Consider the following 18335-nt stretch of genomic DNA (forward strand, 5'->3'; position numbering starts at 1 on the left):
GAGTAAATCTAAATCCCGCTCATGAGTCACGCTGAGGCCTTTGCCCTGCGTACTCGCCAGAGCGTACGAGACTATGTTTCTAAAGTATGAGTTATTCTCGACTGGGAATTCCTTGTTGATGCGTCGCCGACCATTGACCACTGTAACTAGTCGACTGCATTTTGTTTTTAGGGCTGGATCGCGGTGTAGCGCGCATGGGTGATTGCAGCCAGACAAGTGCGCAGACTAGAGTATTTGTCGTTGGAGTCGTGGACATGCAGTTTCCGAGGCAGTGTTTGATAGTGGAAATGGCGAACACTTTGGAAGTGCATATGGGAAACTCGGACGGGAGTGTTGGGGGTGTTCTGGGGTATTCAGGTTGTGAAGCGAAGAGACCCTCGAGCGATTGAGAAGATGCCGTTTGCAAATCAGAGGAGGAAGTGCATCTGTGAGTCGATTGACTCTACCTAGGGAACTCAGGACATGTCACAGAACGAAGAAGATCAAGTGTTTGCGACGTTAGGTCCATAGTCTCACGACCCCCGAGAAACCAGTTGCGTCGTCGACGCTGTGGTGCAAGCAGATGTTTACACCGATTCCTTGTCCGTCTCCGAATTGGAAGATGCTTATAGAAAAAATGGGGGCTCCTTTTTCTATTAGCTTGTGTTCGACCATGTTGGGTATTGGACGGAGAGTTGGATGGAAGATGGAGGCATACCGTTGGCAGATAGATCCATGTATGGCTTGTCTATGATGTCTTCGTCGATCAAAGTGGTCGTGGTGTTTGCGTTCCAACGCATTTCGCGAGATGGCCTGTTGTTTCCCAGGGTAGCTGGAAATACTCGGCCTGATATCAATAGAATCTGAGTTGCCAGCTTTCCCAGGCCTTGTCAGAGGGTGTTTTGGAGTGTCGTAGTTGATTCTGTTGTTCGGCATGTCAAAATCGCCGCGATATATACCTTTGACATGATCAAGTCCAGCGGCATTAGCCACTCGACATTCGAGAAATTGGTAATTGTTTGAATGAGTGTAAGTTACCGTTTGCCTTCTAGACCGAGGTCACATGCAGCCTCTCTCGATGACCATGTTTGACATGAGTTCTGCAGGATCTATGATAGAGGAATAGATATGACGGCACTAGCCATGTAAAAAAAAGAGTACGCTAGTCATGTCTGCACCAAACACATGATTAGTTCAACGCGTTGAATTGCGATCGATCGGAAGGTATATCAATACTAGCACGAATGATAAAATGTACAATACAAACGAAGACATAAAGAGAAAGAAATAAACCCAGTCTATCAAACCCCAAGTCCCAAAAGCAATCTCAAGGCGTACTTTGAATCATATTATCCGGCTGCAAACCCTGCACCGAAACCTGCTGCATCTGCTCCAAGACAACAGCATAAAACTTCCCTTCTTCAGAAGTATCGTGATAAGGCCCCGCAGAAAGAACAGCCCTGTAAATAATCAGTAACTTACACTAAGACCAACTACCAACTATCAAATAGTCAAGTCAAGGTGGAATGGAAAAAAAAGCACACATACCATCCTTTATACTTCGGTTGATTAAAAATCTCCGTGAAAACCCTCAGGATTCGCAACGGCAATTCCAAAATCGACGGCAACTCAGGCCCTTCCCCACAGATGGGCAAGCCCAGCTTGTTGACGGGCAGGTAGACCGTCTCGGCTGTGTTTTGCGGGTTGCGCGTCTCCTGGAAGATGAGAAGGCGGCGTGAGGTGGGCTGCGCCAGGGGTTGGGATGGGGGCATGTTTGATGCTTCTGCGCCTGTGCCTGGGGCGGCTTTTTGAGTGTAGAGGGATTTTAGGAGGGTTTTGCGAAGGTCAGGGGTTGGCCTTCTTTTTCTTGGAGATGAGTTCAGTTTGGCTGTGGTTTCTTTATTTTTTGGGGGTGTTTTGTTTTGCTGTTGCGGGGTGGGGACTGGGGACTCCAGAGATGTGGTTTTTCTTTTCTTTTCTTTTTTTTTTTTTTTTTGGCTAGGAACATTTAATATCACATTTTAGATGTTGTTATCGTGTTTACTGGACTTACTATGTATTATTTGCGTGGTGGGAGTGGACAAGCTGTGGTTTGGGATCTGCAGGCGCGGGGCAGAAAGGGGGAATGAGGATGGAGGGACAAAACACGAGATAGAAGTAGATACAAGTAGAGATGAGTAGGGTAGAAGTTGGGTAGAAGGAAGATATTAAGTCTGGCTAACTATGACAGGGATAAGTAAAACATATACTATTGTTTATGTTTGGTAAACAATGGCTTAATGACCTCCAAGGTTAGCTCTACAGGAATGCAAAGCATATATACTCCCCGTATCAACAATCAGTTATATTATTCGGCCTCTGATAGGTACATTAGCCTAAATGCATATAAGGACAAGAAAAGATAAAAGAAAAGATAGTAAACCTCAAAAACACTGGGTATCACAATAGTTCAAACAAAGAAATTCTAGACAGCTGCAAAAGAAAGTGAATCTCGCCCCGCGATAAATCGTGGTATCGTTCGCAATGCAGAGATGGGATAATAAATGTAATAAATGAAAACAGACAAAGAGATTAAGCATTAAGCATCGAGCTCTCCTCCAACACTCTCCGCGCCGCATCCAGCCGGCGCCGTAATACACGCGCGGCCGTGTGATCCGGGTCCGGAGAGGTCGTGATGGCCTGCAGATCCATGCAGACCTTGCCCAGACTGGCGAAGAGCGTTTCCAGCATCTGCGTGTCATCGTCGTTGATACCACCGGCGACGGGCGTGCTGGATGCCGCGCGCACAGTCGAGACGAGGGATGAGACGAGCGAGGTTGGGGTTGCGGAGCCGGCGGTGGATGATGACCGGCCGGTCTGTTTCTGCGGTGAGAAATTCTCATCGACGGGGGTGAGACTGGTGTTGCCGTTGGCGTCTCGAGATCCGTGGGGTGTTTCTGATCGATCGGATTCTTGAGCTTCTTGGATTGGACTGGGGCCGTGGTGAGAATGAGAGTGAGTGTGGACATGTCCGTGTCGAAGTTCTGTCCAGGAATTAGTCTCGATGTCTCCATTAGAGGGTTGTGGGAACGGACCGTGATTGAATCGTCGGTCCCAATACATCACGCTGTCAACGTCGTCTTCCTCGTCTGGGCGCGCTTCTGCTGCCGTTGCGAAGGTCGCCACCGTTGAGTCCGACATGGCGCTGTTTGTGCGCGAATGTTTCGCGGTATATGTTGGGCGGGTTGTTTCAACGGAGCCATTCGAGCTGGTACTCGCACGGCGGAGTGGTCGCGCGAAATTGCCTAGCGCACTGTGCAGGATGAAATGCTCATAGTCGAAAGCATCCTCGCGCATCTCGTGAGGCGTTGTGTCCGTGTGGATGGGTCCCTCCAGGTCATCGTCAAGCGGCTCACGGAGAATCTCATCCAGAGCTTCACGGTCAATGTCATCGTCATAGTCGCCCTCTTCAGCGTCTTCATACATGCTTTCGGCGACAGATTGGTTGTCGTCGTATTCAGGCCCATTGTTTTGCCAGTTGCCGGCATCTTTAGATGTACTCTCTGCAGCATACTCCACGGGACTATCCCCAGAAGCACGCCGATCGTTCGGCAAACCACCGTTCGAAACATGCCGGGCATATTCAGAGCTCGTATCCCGTCTGGCATCGGAGCCACGGCTGCTACGGCCATCTTTGAGTTCCAGCGCGTTGGCATACCAGTGATCAGCGGCCGTCAGAGGACTCGGCGTACGCAAACTTTGCAGACTGCGCCTGCGAAGATTATCCTCCTGAGTCTTCACCTTCAGTGAAGAGATCTTGATATGCAGACCCTTCATCTGATATTGAAGATCACGTACTTGCAACTGCGACTGCGCGCGACTAGGTGGCCCATACGAGCTGTAGACAGGACTGAACCTCTCCGGACTAGATTTCGATCCCTCATCCGAGATCCCCAAGCCCTGCGGTGAACCCGCCGAGCTGTGTCCCTCAGAAATAGGTGACGGCGTTGCCTCCGGCTCGGCTGGCTGCTCTTTGATTTGCACAGGAGGCCTGATAGAAGATATGGACGCCCGGTGCGTGAGATACGCCCTCGTAGGCTCGTATTGGAACGACCGATCATCCGTATGAAGATTGGACGAAGTGCTCGCGCCCATGGCACTAACCGAGCGCGAGAGTCCCTTCTTATCATTCGACATACTCGACTCGGACGGGATATTCGTCTCAGAATGAACCCTCGAGTGTCGATTACTCGTAGAATCCTGCGACGAAATGAGCGACTGCCGGCGCAGCGAAGAGTTCTTGGGATCGGTGCGGGAGATCGATCGATACAGTCCGCCGACGGGGTGGTGCATGCCCATCGGCTGGACGTTTCCCGGCGCAGAGGGCGACGGCGACGGCGTCATACGCGTAGTCGAGCGAGCGCGGGTCAGATTGCCTTCCATGAGCTATAAAACGAAACATATTAGCATTCTCCTCAAGAATGAGACCAATCGCAAGCGCAAGAAGCCCACATACATTCAAGCGTTTCTTCGCATTCTCCAGAATCCTCTCCGCCTCACTACTCAATATTGCCGACGAAAACTCCTCCCCGGGCCCTTTTCCCTCCGCAGCAGCAGACGCAACCGAGTTGCTTGCCGCCAGAGAAGGACTAGCGCCCACTAGACTCGCCTGCGCTTTCACGACCTCAGCCTGAGCAGCCGCCACATCACGATCGATCTGCGGTGACCTAGCCTCCGAAGCGCGCCTGCTCCCCGCGCTCACCGTCGAGCTGGAACTCGACTCGGCCTCGTACTGGCTAGATGGGGAACTCGACTCCTGTGCGCCGCCAGACTCATCGAAATTATCCGACCTCGAAGGGGATAATTCCTCACCGATATCCGACAACCGACGACTCACATTCACATCCTCGTGTGTCCAGGCCGAGCGGGAAAAGTTTTTCTTCTGTCGAGAGCCGACGGCCATGGGGGCATTGGGGTCGTGGGGGCGGGAGTTGAGATGCGACAGGTAGGCGATTTGCGGTGGAGATGGCGTTTGGGATTCGCGTTCGCCACCGTATGGTAGGATCATGTCCGGGTCGGGCAGCGTGAGGGAGGGCATCGGCTCTCTTTCTCTCAGGCCCTGGGGCCTGGTGAATTCGCAAATAGAGATGGAAATGGAGGGAAAGAAGAAGTGCAGACGATTGAAGCCAAGCGAACCAAGTCACCCTGAGCTCCCCCTAGGCTTGGTCTAGCGCCCTGATCATTTCCTCTTTTGGAGTTGAGGTTTTTGAAGATATTCGCACATTTCTATTGCCATTACATTAGGCTTCCACTATTATTTACAGTTGTCAATAGTGCTGTGTCACTCTGTGACAGGTCGTCCATGCTTTCTCTATACTTGTACATCGAGGCCACCCATATGTTTCATAGTTATCACAATATCAATTTCCTTCTCTGATTGGGATTGTCTCACGCCAATGACCCTTCGAGTATAGCCCGCCAAGCCTAGACGTTTAATTAGTTTGAGTCGAGGGATGATCCCGATGACGCATCTACTGTAGTCTGTAAGGACTGCGCAAGCATATAAGTTAAGCTAAGTTATTTATTACTATCTATATGTTACCTACATTCTACAGCTTCATCTCTGTACATGCAAGTTTTGAAAAGTAAACAAAGCAAACGCCGGACGAACCCCTGAGATCGGCGATCCATGGATGAAAAGTCCACTGTGGAGAATGTAATTTCAGTTTCGGACTTAAAATTGGGCGAATCTAAGAACTTGTATACACGGCTCTCTGAACGTGTCCGGCTTTGCAAGGTCGCGTGGGCCTAGGCTGAGTAATTCTAGTAGATTCATAGACTAATTCATATTAATCCTGTCCATACCACCTCTTCGTACGCGACGTTAGACTTGGATTTAAGCTTTTTAGCGTCGACAACTATTCTAGCTGCATATACTCAACCCATACTAGACACCTCTAGACTCACCAGACATTCTTGGTAACATCGCTATTTCCTCGAAGCTCAACCACAGGCCTTTCTATAAGCTGGGAATGCAAAGTCCGAATTCTACAACGTCGCAGGAGCTTTCTGGAACCACATCGCAAGGCGCTCTGAGGGTTGGCATTGTCCTATTGTCCTTTCTACCATAATGTTAAACGCTTCGATGGTGGTGGATATAGCCTCGCCAGAAATCGACAGATTAATCGGAGAGTGCGAGCACGTTGTGCCGATTCCCTGTGCTGTCTTGGGCTTTTTCCAAGCATCCATCTGGGAATACCCACCAGAAGGACAGGCAATTTTCCCTTGAAACCAACAACCTTGAATGCGGTCTGACCTCAATGCATCTTGAATCACATTGGACTTGGTGACATAGCTAAGGCCAGTTCCCGTGATTTGAAACACAATTATGCCAGGGGGTGGGAATATGCAGAAAGGCTATGAGATGGCTCAGCAACGCCTGAAAGATCATCCAAGTCATTGACCACGCGCGTTTGATTCCAGTCAAACGAGGTAATTCCGAGTTTGGGACCTGAGTTGACATGCGTATGAATAGATAACCTAATACAGCTGGGGAAAAACAATCCACCAACTTGGAGTAAGACTGTTACGCAGGAACATCTCAGAGGATATTTTCCCAGCGGTCTACTTCCTCTGAGACCGTGAAATAGATCACGAGCGAGGATGTGATGCGAGTTCCTCCAGCTTGAACCGTGAAAGACCGCGGTATAAAGACAGTGTTGTTGGGTATTGAGTTTTATAAGAGACCTCAAGGTGCGTCTGTCGCGTTGGTAAGATAATGTCATTGCTTGTCGACAAAATTCAGTCTTGGTCAGAATTATTGTATTGAGGTAGTGATTGAGCGCCGGTATTTGGATTTGACGTGCCCGCTCTTCTCCACATCTTGAGGTGTTGAGCTGAAAATATCTTCCAAGGATTGAAATGTTATCTGATGCTTCTGACCTCCACTATCCCAATCATTTTGTTGAGTTTATGCAAGTGCTTTGCATATTCGTCTACGCGGTCATCGTCCACCCCAACTACGCAGTCACCACGGAGACAAGAAAGACTAACGAGAGGGACATAGACCTGACCCCGGCATACTAATGAATAACTAGGTTGTTTAATATTGAAGCAGGATACCAATGGCAGAGATATCATCAAAATATGCTTTTTGTAGACGTAAATTACACAGGCTATAATATGGAATCACAATCAAATCTTCTCAAGCAGCAGCTTAGCACCGCTGCTAGTAGGACTAGGCTTCTTCTTCCCATCCTTATCCTCCTTCCCAGACGCCGAGGCCTGCTCCAGCGCCTTCTTGTTCTTCTTCAAAGTCTTAAGGAGCTCAGCCTTCTTCTTGAAGTCGTCCGACTCAGCCAGAGCGACAATAACGAAGGGGTTGGCACCAGTCGCCCAGTCCATTACTTCCTCCTTGATCTGGTCGTACAGGAGACCGTGGAAGTTCAGTGCGGGCTCGACCTTCTCCACGGACTTGGTGGCTGGGTTGAAGCGGCCACCCTGGACGAGCGACTTGAGAAGACGGCCGGCGTGGGCCGTATCCCGGGCTTCGGTGTGCGACTTGGCGGCGGCGGCGACGGCCTCGAGAGCGGCGGTCTTGTCACCGTCGGCTTCAAAAAGGACTTCGGATAGGAATTGGCAGCCGAAGGTTGTCTCTAGGAGGGTCTCTGCGCGGGCGGCGATGAACTCGAGGAGGGTGGGCGAGGCGGCCTTGATGAGTTCCTCGCGACGGACGGCGGGGTCCTTCTTGGAGGTTTCTTTGCGGACTTCGCGGACTTCCTCGAGGACCTTTTGGGTGACTTCTGGTAGGAGCCACTTAACGCGGTCGCCGGCGAAGGGGTAGAGGACGGGGATACGGGCTGTCAGGTCGTTGACCTGGAAGCAGAGTTCTTCGTTGCGGGCCTCGGCTCCCTCATTTTGGTTCAGGAGTTCGGGGAAGAATGACTTGGCGCTGAGCTTTGTGTCGTCAATGACCTCGTACGCGGCCAGGATCACCTGGTGGCCGTTCAGGTCTCCGGCCATGACCTTGACGGTGTCACGGTAGAATCGGAGGAGGAGCTTGCGGTCCTTGGCGTTGGCGTATGCGAAGGTCAGGCACATCACACGCGAGCCGGAGGTGGTGAAGGCCAAGTTCTTGACCAGGTCACCCTCTTCGTCGCTCTTGAGGAGTTCGATGAATTCGTTGGCTTCGTTGCTACCGGGCTTTGTGCTGAGGAAGTATTGCAGCATGGCGTCGTGAAGCATGGTGAAACCGGTGCTCTTCTTCTGCACCAGGTGGTTGATGAGCTCGCGCAGGTAGTTCATAATAGGTCCACGCTTCTCGGGGTTGGCTTCGAGGATCTTAGGGAGATCGGAAGTGGTGTCATTCTCATCCTGGAAGATCACAAACTCAGGTCCGTACCACTCGCGGAGAAGTCTGTCCTTCTGTGCCTTGGTAGCAACTGTGCGGTAGATATCATCGAGAATCCATGAACCTTCGGGATGACGGATAAGACGCTTAACGTGGCCGTAGAACTCTGGGATGATCAAATCGCGGGTCTCGTTGTCGCCGTGGACAATCAACTTTCCGACCAAGAACTTGGCGTATCGGCTCTGAGCCAGTTCCTTGTAGCTACCCTTCAACTCATGCGCAATCTGCTTGCGCTGCTCAAGGTTTCCGTACTTGAGAGCGGTCTGAATGACACGAACGGAGTCGTGCTTGAACACGAAGTCGCGGACGCGGTTGGTGATGATCTCGAAAAGCTCCTTGATAAGCTTCTTTCTCTGCTCCAGCGGCACGTGGGACTTGCGACGCAACTGCTCCCACAACTTCATGGAGCGGGCGATAGTATCGGCGTTGGGCTTGGCGGCCTTGCGCTCCTGCTGGAGCGCTTTTTGCTTGGCGTGGGATTCGCGAGAGGCATTGCCTGAAGAGAAGAGCGATTAGCCATAGTACCGTGGAAAAGATAGGATGACGACTTACTGTTGGGGTTCTTTTGAGGCGCATCCTTCTGCTCTCCCTCCTTGTCGGACTTGGAGGGCTTCTCTTCCTCCTCATCGCTCACATCATCCATCTCAACATCCTCCTCGGAGATAGCATCAAGGGCGTCGAGGTCTTCGTCGGAAACGTCGTCGATGTCGAAGTCGTCCTCAGACTCGGACTCCTCCTTCTGGACCGTCTTCGAGGGCTTCTTCTTGTCGCTCTTGCTGGACTTGGACTCCTTCTTCGAGTCCTTCTTGGATCCGGAGCTGGACTTCTTCACGGGCGCAGTGGACTTGGACTTCGATGCGGAGACTTCCTTGGTCTTGCTCCGCTTGCCATTGCGCTCCTCGCTGCCGTCGACGGCACGCTTCACTCCAGCCATTATGAAAGATAATTTCAGTAGGCTTATAGTGTCTCCGAGTGAAATAAAAAGGAATAGGGTCTTTCGAGCGGAGACTGCTCGATGTGCTGGTGGATAATTTTTTTTGGAGGCGGAGGAAGTTTTTTTGCCGGATGTTTGCAGAGTTTGCACTGATAAGGTTGATAGCATCGTTCAATAACTTCACTTTTGAGACGTTTTACTTAAGTTAACTTATAGTAACCTTTTCATGTAGAGTATCTCTATTAATCTCAGTTCTATGCTCTGACATGATCTTGAAAAGGATACTGTCGAACATGTGTCCAAGTCGCAACTCGAATAAGCAGATAAAACAGATGCACAAAATGCGAATAAGTAACACGAGTCTTCCAGACTCTCCTAGGACGAGGCCGACGCTATTGACGTTGGCCAAGTCCTATATAAACCAGCCAAACGAGTGTGGCTTCACCCAACCAAACCCAGAACGCCGTGGGGGATCTCTTTAGATAGATCGCAACGCATAAAACAGAAATCATCAGTCATGACCACTCATTTGGCCTCTTCAGCCACAGAGATGGCTGCGGGAGCCTTCATAGAGCCTAGCTCAGACCCGCCACCACTCTGGCCGCGCTTCCTGCCTGGAATGTGAAACCCGAAGGTCGATGTCCCAGACTTGTTGCCCATGGATTGCTGAGCATCGCCCGAGTCGCCAAATCTGGCGAGAAATCCTTTCTTCTTAGGCTTCGCTTCGTCATTCAAGCCCACCTCCTCGAAGGCTTCTTCCTCCATGGTGTCAGGCTTGGTGAAGCTGTTGGAAGGCGCACCCGACGATGAGTTTAACCGAGAGAAGCGAGAATCAAGCGATGTCCGAGAAGGCCCAGCGTCGGGGTGGTTGATGGGAGAGCGGGCAGAGATGTCCTAAAGGTTCAGCAATGGCGATGCGAGATTTCCATCTGCGGGGACATACGAAAGATCGGCGGTAGGAGTCGAAGGACTCGCGGGATATAGAGAATGGCTCATTCTCGTCCACTAGGTCTCGATGGTTGGACGATTTGGTGGAGCCAGGGTATCGGCGCCAGAAACTCGGTCTCTCGGGGGGAGAAGGCTGTTGCAGTTAGAGATCGTCCCGCGCATGAGGGGATCAGCCATACTGGAAGATACACGCCGCCGTCATTGACCACTGCAGAGATAATTGTAAGTATTAGATTTGTCTGATTGCATCTCTGCGACAACAGTCGAGGAGGCCATACCACTCAATTTATACTCGGTGGGTTCCCCATCCTGGCTGTTGCGGATCGGTATCGGCGCGGGGGGATTCGGAGAGAGATGGTTCTCATCTAAGCCAGCATGTTCACTGGGCTGAGACTTCCGACCGAGGAAATTGCGAAATGGAGGCATCTTGGCGAGGGAGAGAATGTCGAACTCGACAAAGTCTGGAGTCTGGAGATGGAGGGGATTAAACCCCAGAGTCCCAGAACAGAAAAGTTCGACGTCATCCAAGGAATGGGGCGACCATTTCTTGGCAAATTGGAACTGCAACAGCCAATTACTTCACTTTCCGAGCAAATGTATACTTTACATTGCCCTGATCCAGTTCCTGGCTTTATAGTCTAATTGGTGCTACTTCCTATGTTAACTCTGTCCTCGTATTTGCAGCCATGGCTACTATCCGAGGGTTCCGAGGTATAGATCAACATACAACAGGGTCGTAAAAGTGTATACAGTGCTATGAAGTATGAAAGCCTCGCGAGTACCGTTTCATGCATTGTCTTTGCGCTACTTTAGCCTCATATTGTTCACCTATCTTCGAGTACCTCCGGTTAATCATGTAGACTGTATAAAGGTGGGGGGTGTGAAAGCACTTCTGGTATGACTGACTGTAGTTCACCTTGCCCTAAGTACTCGTTTCCTTGGATTCAACCCGACTTTACAACCTTCATATATGACATATATCACACGAACTATGAGTCAAAATCTAATATCATCTCTCTCTTTCTCTGTCATCCTCGCAAAGAAAGTCCAGGCATCAAGTTCGCATCTCAAAAAGTACTATTTCATCGGAAAACACACCAACTTCATCAAACCAAAAGCTACATCGCACCCTGTGAGACTTTTGTCAAAAGTAAGTACAATGGGATCGGCTACCACCGTTCCGTTGAAGTGGTTCTCTAAATAAATTTCCAGACCTGAACCTATACATCGCCACTCAACATCAACTCCATCATGTCACACCTGCAACAGGAGTCAGACGCTGGACACGAGCTACCAGTATATGAACATCCGCCAGTGTACGATGATTTATCTGCATCCGATGAGCTATCAACCTCCGAAGAGCTGTCAGTTTCCGTAGAGCTGTCGGTATCTGAAGAGCTGCCGGTATCTGAAGACTCGGCAGTAACCCAAGAGCTGCCGGCATCCGAAGAGGCAGTACCAAAACCGCCCCCTGTTTGGTTGTTAAGGTTGCTGTATCTTAGCTGTATCTTGGCCGTGATCTGTGTTTGCTCTACGATTTTCGCGGCCATCATGGCCGTGTTTCCTATTATCATGGAAGCTCTAAAGAATATCTTCTCTGAGACAAATACCTGCAATGGCTATACCGCTACTGAATGGTATCGTTCTGGTTATGCTGCTGGTTATGTAGACGCTCTCGCCAGTGCTTCAAATACCAAGAATGCCACCATTGAGAGCCGTGATCTAACCGACATTCTAACCATAGTAGACATCCCAAGCCTCTCCACGACGGACGTCATTTTCGAAGGAAGCAACACGGCCGAGAACGAGCTTCACACCCAGGAACAGGGAGAAGAGGAGACTCCCATGCCAACTACCGTGGAGATCCCAGATATCCCAACCAAAGACAGCCTTCTCGAAGAACGCAACACGTCCGAAAAAGAACTTCAATTCGAGGGACTTGAAGACATAACAACCCAAGAAAAGAAAGAGGAGAGTCTCCCACCGCCATATGCAAGAGTCTGTGAAATAAACACAGAATGTCCCCCGGGATATAAATGCCTCGACGCGTCATGTGTACGTGGCTGCGACAGTACCGAGGACTGCCCGGACAGATATCATTGCAAATACGGACGATATGGATACCGGTGCTTTGAGAAGACAGGTCGGCACCGGGAATGTATGGAGCATGGGCATTTTTGTCGTCGGCATTCACAGTGCTGTACTGGGTACTGTGGAAGAAGGTCTAAGGGGGAGATTTCCTTTGTTCGCCAAACCCTGGGGGGATGGATGGACATGCTGAAGGGGTGGAAGAGTAGTGGTCTATGTGTGACCTTGCTGTGAGTAGTATTGGAAAAGAGTTATGAGGAGAGCTATATGTTTACCTTTGCTTTGTATAGATTCTATTGCTTTTTTTTCATACTTGTGATCTCGTTTCGTGTGAATTCATGAATATTGTTGCTGCAATATGATATGTTGTGCTGTATACTTCAGCGCATCTTCCCTAGGTCTACATTCTCCTACAACGCACTCCTCTGCTTCCTATTAACCCTCCCAGCTTGGAAACATTCCGGCAATCCCGTCGCCTCCCACCCCTTCCCCGACATCAACATCACCAAACCGGGAGCACAAGTGAAAATAGTCGCCATCCCTAACCAGATTAGCCCCGACACCAAAACAACAATCCAATTAACTTACCATGTCCATTAAACCCAGCACAAATCCACTGCCCCTCCAGCCCCCCAACAGGCCCAACCAAAGGCGCATTATCAGGCGTGATCCCCTGGATCCCCGTCCAAGCGTAATCAAAGCCCTCCCCAAGCCTCAACGGATCATTCCCAGGCCCAGAAGCCAGATTCTCAAATTCAAGCTGACTATTCTTGACCAGCGAGCTGTTAAAACACCTATCATCGAATGTAGGCAGCGCCTTCCAATTCTCCGTCTCGGGATCCGATCCATCTCTCGTCCCTGTACCACCAAAGTTAATCGTCCCATCACGCAGCGGATTCACAGAGAAGAAATGATTAGCGCTATATCGAAGTGCCATTGTATTTTTCAGCGTCTCTGCACCGGACAGTGACGGGCACGGGACGAACGAGTTAACTTGCGAGCGACGTGGTGTGATGAAGTTTGCTAGATTGGGTAGGAGGAATGAGGCGTATGCATTCGTGCAGTGGACGACTGTCTCGGCTGCGACTGTGCCGCGCGGTGTATGGATATCCCATTTTGCGCTTGCACTTGCACCCGCAGTGGTCGCGTCTCTAGTTGCATGTTTCGTGACCTTTGTGGCTGGACAATGTGTCCAAAGCCTGCCGCCCTTCGCGATGAAATCAGTCAAGATCCATTGGACTAGCTTGACTGGGTTGTTGGATGCTGCTGGCCATTCGTATGCGCTGATAGCGTTGGGGACACGGGTTTTGGTTTTTGCTTCGTCGCCTTCGTGCACTTGGACTTCTGAGACATCGCCGCCAGCAGCCTTGTACGCTAATAATGCTTTGGCAGTGTAGTCTGCAGCTTCCTGGGTGAGGCAGGTCTCGAATGTTGTTGTATCGGTGAAGTCCGAGTTGATTCTATGGTCTGTGACGAACTTGCGGATGCTTTTCAGCACGATCTGCTCGTTTTCGAGGATCTTCTTGGCTTGTTCTGGCCCATGCAAGGAGGAGTAGTGGAGGAAGCCTCGAAATGCATCTGCCGCGATGTGAGATTATGTTTGAAGGATATGGAAAACACCATGGCAGTTACTAACCTGGCCGAATATGTCCAGCATTTCTTCCACTGGCGCCGGAAACAGCTTCTCGAGCCTCGAGGATCAGAATGTCTTCGCCCTTAGCACCGTCCTCGATGAGCTTCCAAGCTGTTAAGGCTCCTGAAATACCAGAGCCGATTATAACGTATTTCGCAGAAGTTGGAACATCTTCTTGGCGATTGGCATTCAGGTGAGTGAATGAACGTGTCCCCCGGTGCCAGAGCGAGAGGCATGCAGATGAGAATGGCAGTGACGGCTCCATTGTGCGTATCAAATGAGATCGCAGTGTTCAAGAAAAAGCTTGAGTTTTGTTGGTGCTCCAAAAAAAGTTGCCGGGGCTTTTCACAACTAATTGTTGACAGGGGTCGTAACCTGCGATTTAAAAAACCCCGAGCGATGTCAGAAACGCTGAGTACGTGGCTGAGTATGTGGTCAATTCCTCCAACAAGTTTAAAGGGAGATAATGTGGTATAAATCAAGCTACCCGCGCCGAAAGCTTCGAGACTTACCGAGCCCGGCATACGATTTGTATGTTGATTGGGGCGGTATACTCCGCCAGCTCTCCACTTCGAGGGGTAGATATGGTGTGCTGCATATGAACTATGTAGATAACGCCATTATAGTGTGGATTATTCTCGGCGAGAATTTGGCCTTTTAGAAACCTGCTCCCTTTAGAAATGCAGATATGTGGGATAGTTCTTATGTTTTCTCCTTTTGTGCACCATTGAGTATAAAGTCTGCCCAGTCCCGGAGGTCTTGTACTCTTGCTCATTGACATTTTGAGGTGCTTCCACCAGTCCTGGATGCCGTGTCGACGTGTATTGCAGGATTATCATGCGGAGATATTCATTGTTCATGAAATATAACCATTTCCGTCTTTCGGACGACCTATATTGAGGCCAATCCTTCAGCAGTGGTACCGTTCTGCAAATTGGCCGATACGATGAGCTTGGCAGCAAGGACATACAGTATCTGAATGACTTCGGATATTTCTTAAGTCACACTGGGCATCCCTGACAGCCCCAATGTGAGTGGAGCCGGGGGCCAGGGGCCCGCTCAAGGGTCCGATCACTTTGTGTGGATAATTTTGTGAAATTATATCCACAACAAATATTTGATTGGCGAGAGACCAAACATTGAAAGCCACAGAAAATTATGACGCTGATAGATATGAATAGGCAAAGGAACTTGGCCAATATATGAAGGCAAACAGTCTGCACAATGTACGGGCAGCCCGAAGACACGGTGATGTTTATGATGCGCGCAGTCTCGATTCAAATGTCACACCTCGTGACTCTGCAGATTATCTCTTTGAATAATTTCGACGACATCTTTTATGCAGGATCGAATTGGAAACCTAGCTCGAGCATAAATGCAGTATAAAGAAGGAAACGTCCCCACCAAAACACGGGTTTCAAGAGGCTTAGCCGCTGGCCCCCAGTTCGGCCCCATTCATCTCAACTTATCTGATTCCTCATTGGCAAAACAAATTACAAGTAAATGATTAGCGCAGTCTCGTGCCACCACGACCTCGCCCAAAATATTTTCCCTCAGATTTCTCCTTCCTTCGGCTCCCGTACCTCTGTATCGCGAAATCTTTTGGCAGGTGACCCATCGCAATGACCACAGACAGCGTCCAGGGATATGCGCTTCGCCGAAACAATACCTGTGGTAATAGCGAAGTGACCTGCACTGAGAATGCGACATGGGATAATTGGCAGGCCTGCTGCCCCCAAAATTCATTTTGTTTCGACTCGAAGGCCAGCCAAGCCAACTTTATATGCTGCGAAAGTCACTTGAACTGCACTGCAAAAATTGCGACCGCCCCCACGTGTGCAGATAAAAGCTGGAATTTGTTCAATTCGACCGGGTATTTCTGTTGCGAGGAAGGTCAAGACGCATTTAATGTCGACAAAACTGTTTGGGTTGGGTGTGCAGATCCCGGCTTTGCTGGCGGAAGTGAATACATATCACTGGAGACTAGTTCTGTTGGTTAGTTGGTATACTCGCCGAGGTGACTGATCAGCTGCTAAATATGCTTTATAGGTACCCCTGTCGCATCCTCGATTGCAACCTCCTCGCCCTCCTCAACTTCAACATCCTCAACATTCTCAACAACACCATCATCGGATACCGGTTCTAGCAACCCCGATAACTCGTCGCATACAAACACAGGAGCTATCGCTGGTGGCGTGGTCGGCGGTGTTGTTGGCGTCGCGGCAATTGCTGCTCTTCTGTTCTTTTTACTTCGGTCTCGAAAGCGACAACAGTTCCAGCAACAGACGCAGTATCAAGATCCACCGCCCGCATTTTCAGAGGACGTTCACCCTGGAAAGGGCATGCATGCCAGAGAGCTAGATGGCCAGGCACGACTGGCAGAGCTGAATGCAGGCGATACTGCAGTTCACCAGCGTCATGAGCTACCGGCATATCGTTGAGCTTTTTTTCATCTCATGCATCATGCGAGAAAACTTCTGTCTTATTATAATGCCTTCCATCTAATTCTTATATGGTACACTTATAATTGCACTTTGAGAAGGCTGAATAAACGCTTAGTCCCGATTTATAGATCTTGATGGCATTAAAACTTGAGAAAAAGGTGGTCCGTTCTGAAATGAAGCAGTAGTTAGGAAGCAGGAGGGAGAGGGTGATATTTGACTGACATAGCCGTCTATCCAAGCTCCACCAGTAATAACGATTTATACCCTTAAGCATCATTGAATTGCGATGGAAAAGGATCTCGGTTGAAGTATGAATCTAACATGATTTTCGGATCTACAGTGTACCTAGATTGGTGTTCTTTCATTCCAATATGACGTGATTCTATGTCGCTTAGTGGATACTGTATGGACGTACCTCATTCGATCATCAACACTATACCGTTGGCGTATCTTCAATCCATTGATTAAACTAAATATTCAAGTCTACGTGGTCACGTGGCCATAAGCACTAAATCCTCCGGGGCGCAACTCCTGTTCATACCCTTGTCTGATCCAAAACAATTACCAAGCACGACTGGTAGATTTGAAATCTGAGATACGACATTATAAATATACTTACAAATTCCTTCCAGCTAATAGTGGCCCTTACTTAAAGGGTGTGCCCTGTTTCCACTGAAAGACAGAGCTAATAGCTTTGCTTACTGCCTCATTTGCGAGTTTCATAATGGAATCCACGATCGTCCTTGTCACTGGTGCCAATCGCGGAATTGGAAAAGGAATACTCGAGCTATATCTCAAAAAGCCCAACCACACTGTTATCGCTGCGCTTCGGGACCCAAGTCATTCGTCTTCCAAGGCTTTAGCCGACCTTCCCAAGGCAGAGGGCACATCTCTGCTGACGGTCAAGATCGATGCAACATCCCGGACCGACTTTGCTGCTGCTGTGGAAGAGCTGGCCGGCAAAGGCATTGACCATATTGATATCATTGTTGCCAATGCTGGCATTTCCCTCTCGTGGCCCGCGGTATCCGAGGTGAAGATTGAGGATATTCAGAAGCATGTCGAAGTCAATATTTACGGTTTTGTGTCACTTTACCAAGCTTTTAGAGCTCTTCTGAAGGGGGCTAAGCACCCTAAATGGGTGACTATTGGATCCAGCTCTGCATTGTTGACGGTAAGTATTTGTTCTCAGTGACGAGGGAAATGTTAACTGACTTATTAATTTAGTATGTAGAAGAACTTTCCATTTGGAGTTTGTATCGACTAGGACTGGACATACGTATTAACTGTCGCGTTTCATAGGGACTTCATTCCTATGCGGAATGCCTCCTACGCCCCGACCAAAGCCGTTCAGCATTGGTACACGAAGGCAATTTCTGCTGAAGATCCCTGGTTAAACGCGTTCGTCATTGACCCTGGGTGAGTCTAATTCGATTCAATAGTTTTGTGTTCTTTCCCTGTGTTCTCCCCGTTCATTACCACCCACAAGGATGATAGCTAAGACGGTTGGAACAATATAGTTGGGTTCAGACAGACATTGGTAACCGCGGTGCCGAGACTTTCGGATTTGAAAAGGCTGCCATTACTGTGGAAGAGAGTGCTAGTGGAGTGGTCAATGTGATTGATGTCTCTACTTTGGAGACTCATAGCGGAAAGCCGTTCAAATACGACGGCAGTGAAGAAGCATGGTAGGGTTAGAATATTACTCGGGATTTTCAATTACGAGGCTATCTATATAGAGTAGACTTTCCCATTATAATATTGGCAAGTCATTTGCTTAAACCACAAATATATCTTGCAGATTACACACCGCTTCGTTCTAAAATAGGAGGAAGATACAATCTGACAGATCTATCGACGGACAGATAAAGAGACATGAAACCTTTAAAATGCGTGTGCAATGATTTGGCTGGCTCTATA

General features: G+C 49.4%; 8 protein-coding genes across 8 annotated transcripts; 3 read left to right on the forward strand and 5 right to left on the reverse strand.

Moving 5' to 3' along the window:
* Positions 1-1218: 1218 nt before the first annotated feature.
* Positions 1219-1767, reverse strand: N7446_013451 (uncharacterized protein). The gene is made up of 2 exons (XM_058522192.1): positions 1528-1767; positions 1219-1439 (listed from the first exon to the last, which is right to left on the reverse strand). The coding sequence occupies exons 1-2, from the start codon at positions 1749-1751 to the stop codon at positions 1307-1309; spliced, it is 357 nt and encodes a 118-aa protein (XP_058365669.1). The 5' UTR covers positions 1752-1767; the 3' UTR covers positions 1219-1306.
* A 783-nt stretch (positions 1768-2550) lies between these two features.
* Positions 2551-5056, reverse strand: N7446_013452 (uncharacterized protein; the record flags this gene model as incomplete). The annotated part of the gene is made up of 3 exons (XM_058522193.1): positions 2551-3002; positions 3054-4404; positions 4475-5056. 3 exons carry the CDS (start codon positions 5054-5056, stop codon positions 2551-2553), a joined length of 2385 nt encoding a protein of 794 aa, XP_058365670.1.
* Positions 5057-7087: 2031 nt separating this feature from the next.
* N7446_013453 (uncharacterized protein) lies at positions 7088-9470 on the reverse strand (the record flags this gene model as incomplete). Its single annotated transcript, XM_058522194.1, has 2 exons — positions 7088-8864; positions 8921-9470. 2 exons carry the CDS (start codon positions 9468-9470, stop codon positions 7153-7155), a joined length of 2262 nt encoding a protein of 753 aa, XP_058365671.1. The 3' UTR covers positions 7088-7152.
* Positions 9471-9827: 357 nt separating this feature from the next.
* On the reverse strand, positions 9828-10676 carry N7446_013454 (uncharacterized protein; the record flags this gene model as incomplete). Its single annotated transcript, XM_058522195.1, has 4 exons — positions 9828-10196; positions 10246-10383; positions 10430-10458; positions 10529-10676. The coding sequence occupies 4 exons, from the start codon at positions 10674-10676 to the stop codon at positions 9828-9830; spliced, it is 684 nt and encodes a 227-aa protein (XP_058365672.1).
* An 825-nt stretch (positions 10677-11501) lies between these two features.
* Positions 11502-12531, forward strand: N7446_013455 (uncharacterized protein; the record flags this gene model as incomplete). Its single annotated transcript, XM_058522196.1, is given in 2 exon segments — positions 11502-12248; positions 12268-12531. The coding sequence occupies 2 exon segments, from the start codon at positions 11502-11504 to the stop codon at positions 12529-12531; spliced, it is 1011 nt and encodes a 336-aa protein (XP_058365673.1).
* Positions 12532-12760: 229 nt separating this feature from the next.
* N7446_013456 (NAD(P)/FAD-dependent oxidoreductase) lies at positions 12761-14236 on the reverse strand (the record flags this gene model as incomplete). Its single annotated transcript, XM_058522197.1, has 3 exons — positions 12761-12879; positions 12927-13916; positions 13975-14236. Coding segments are annotated over 3 exons (1371 nt in total), but the record flags the coding sequence as incomplete, so codon positions are not given.
* A 1357-nt stretch (positions 14237-15593) lies between these two features.
* On the forward strand, positions 15594-16412 carry N7446_013457 (uncharacterized protein; the record flags this gene model as incomplete). Its single annotated transcript, XM_058522198.1, has 2 exons — positions 15594-15966; positions 16021-16412. The coding sequence occupies 2 exons, from the start codon at positions 15594-15596 to the stop codon at positions 16410-16412; spliced, it is 765 nt and encodes a 254-aa protein (XP_058365675.1).
* Positions 16413-17139: 727 nt separating this feature from the next.
* N7446_013458 (uncharacterized protein) lies at positions 17140-18107 on the forward strand (the record flags this gene model as incomplete). Its single annotated transcript, XM_058522199.1, has 4 exons — positions 17140-17589; positions 17643-17671; positions 17718-17834; positions 17936-18107. The coding sequence occupies 4 exons, from the start codon at positions 17140-17142 to the stop codon at positions 18105-18107; spliced, it is 768 nt and encodes a 255-aa protein (XP_058365676.1).
* Between the last annotated feature and the right edge of the window lie 228 nt (positions 18108-18335).

Source organism: Penicillium canescens (genome assembly GCF_028828765.1).
Source record: "Penicillium canescens strain IBT 15451 chromosome Unknown utg000011l_segment0_segment0, whole genome shotgun sequence".
Classification (NCBI taxonomy): domain Eukaryota; kingdom Fungi; phylum Ascomycota; class Eurotiomycetes; order Eurotiales; family Aspergillaceae; genus Penicillium; species Penicillium canescens.

Excerpts from the sequence above, each read along its gene's own strand:
- N7446_013451 (XM_058522192.1), bottom strand. The coding sequence starts at position 1,751 with ATGCCCCCATCCCAACCCCTGGCGCAGCCCACCTCACGCCGCCTTCTC. Across the intron at positions 1,440-1,527 it reads CAACCGAAGTATAAAGGATG|GGCTGTTCTTTCTGCGGGGC; the intron begins GTATGTGTGCTT and ends GATTATTTACAG.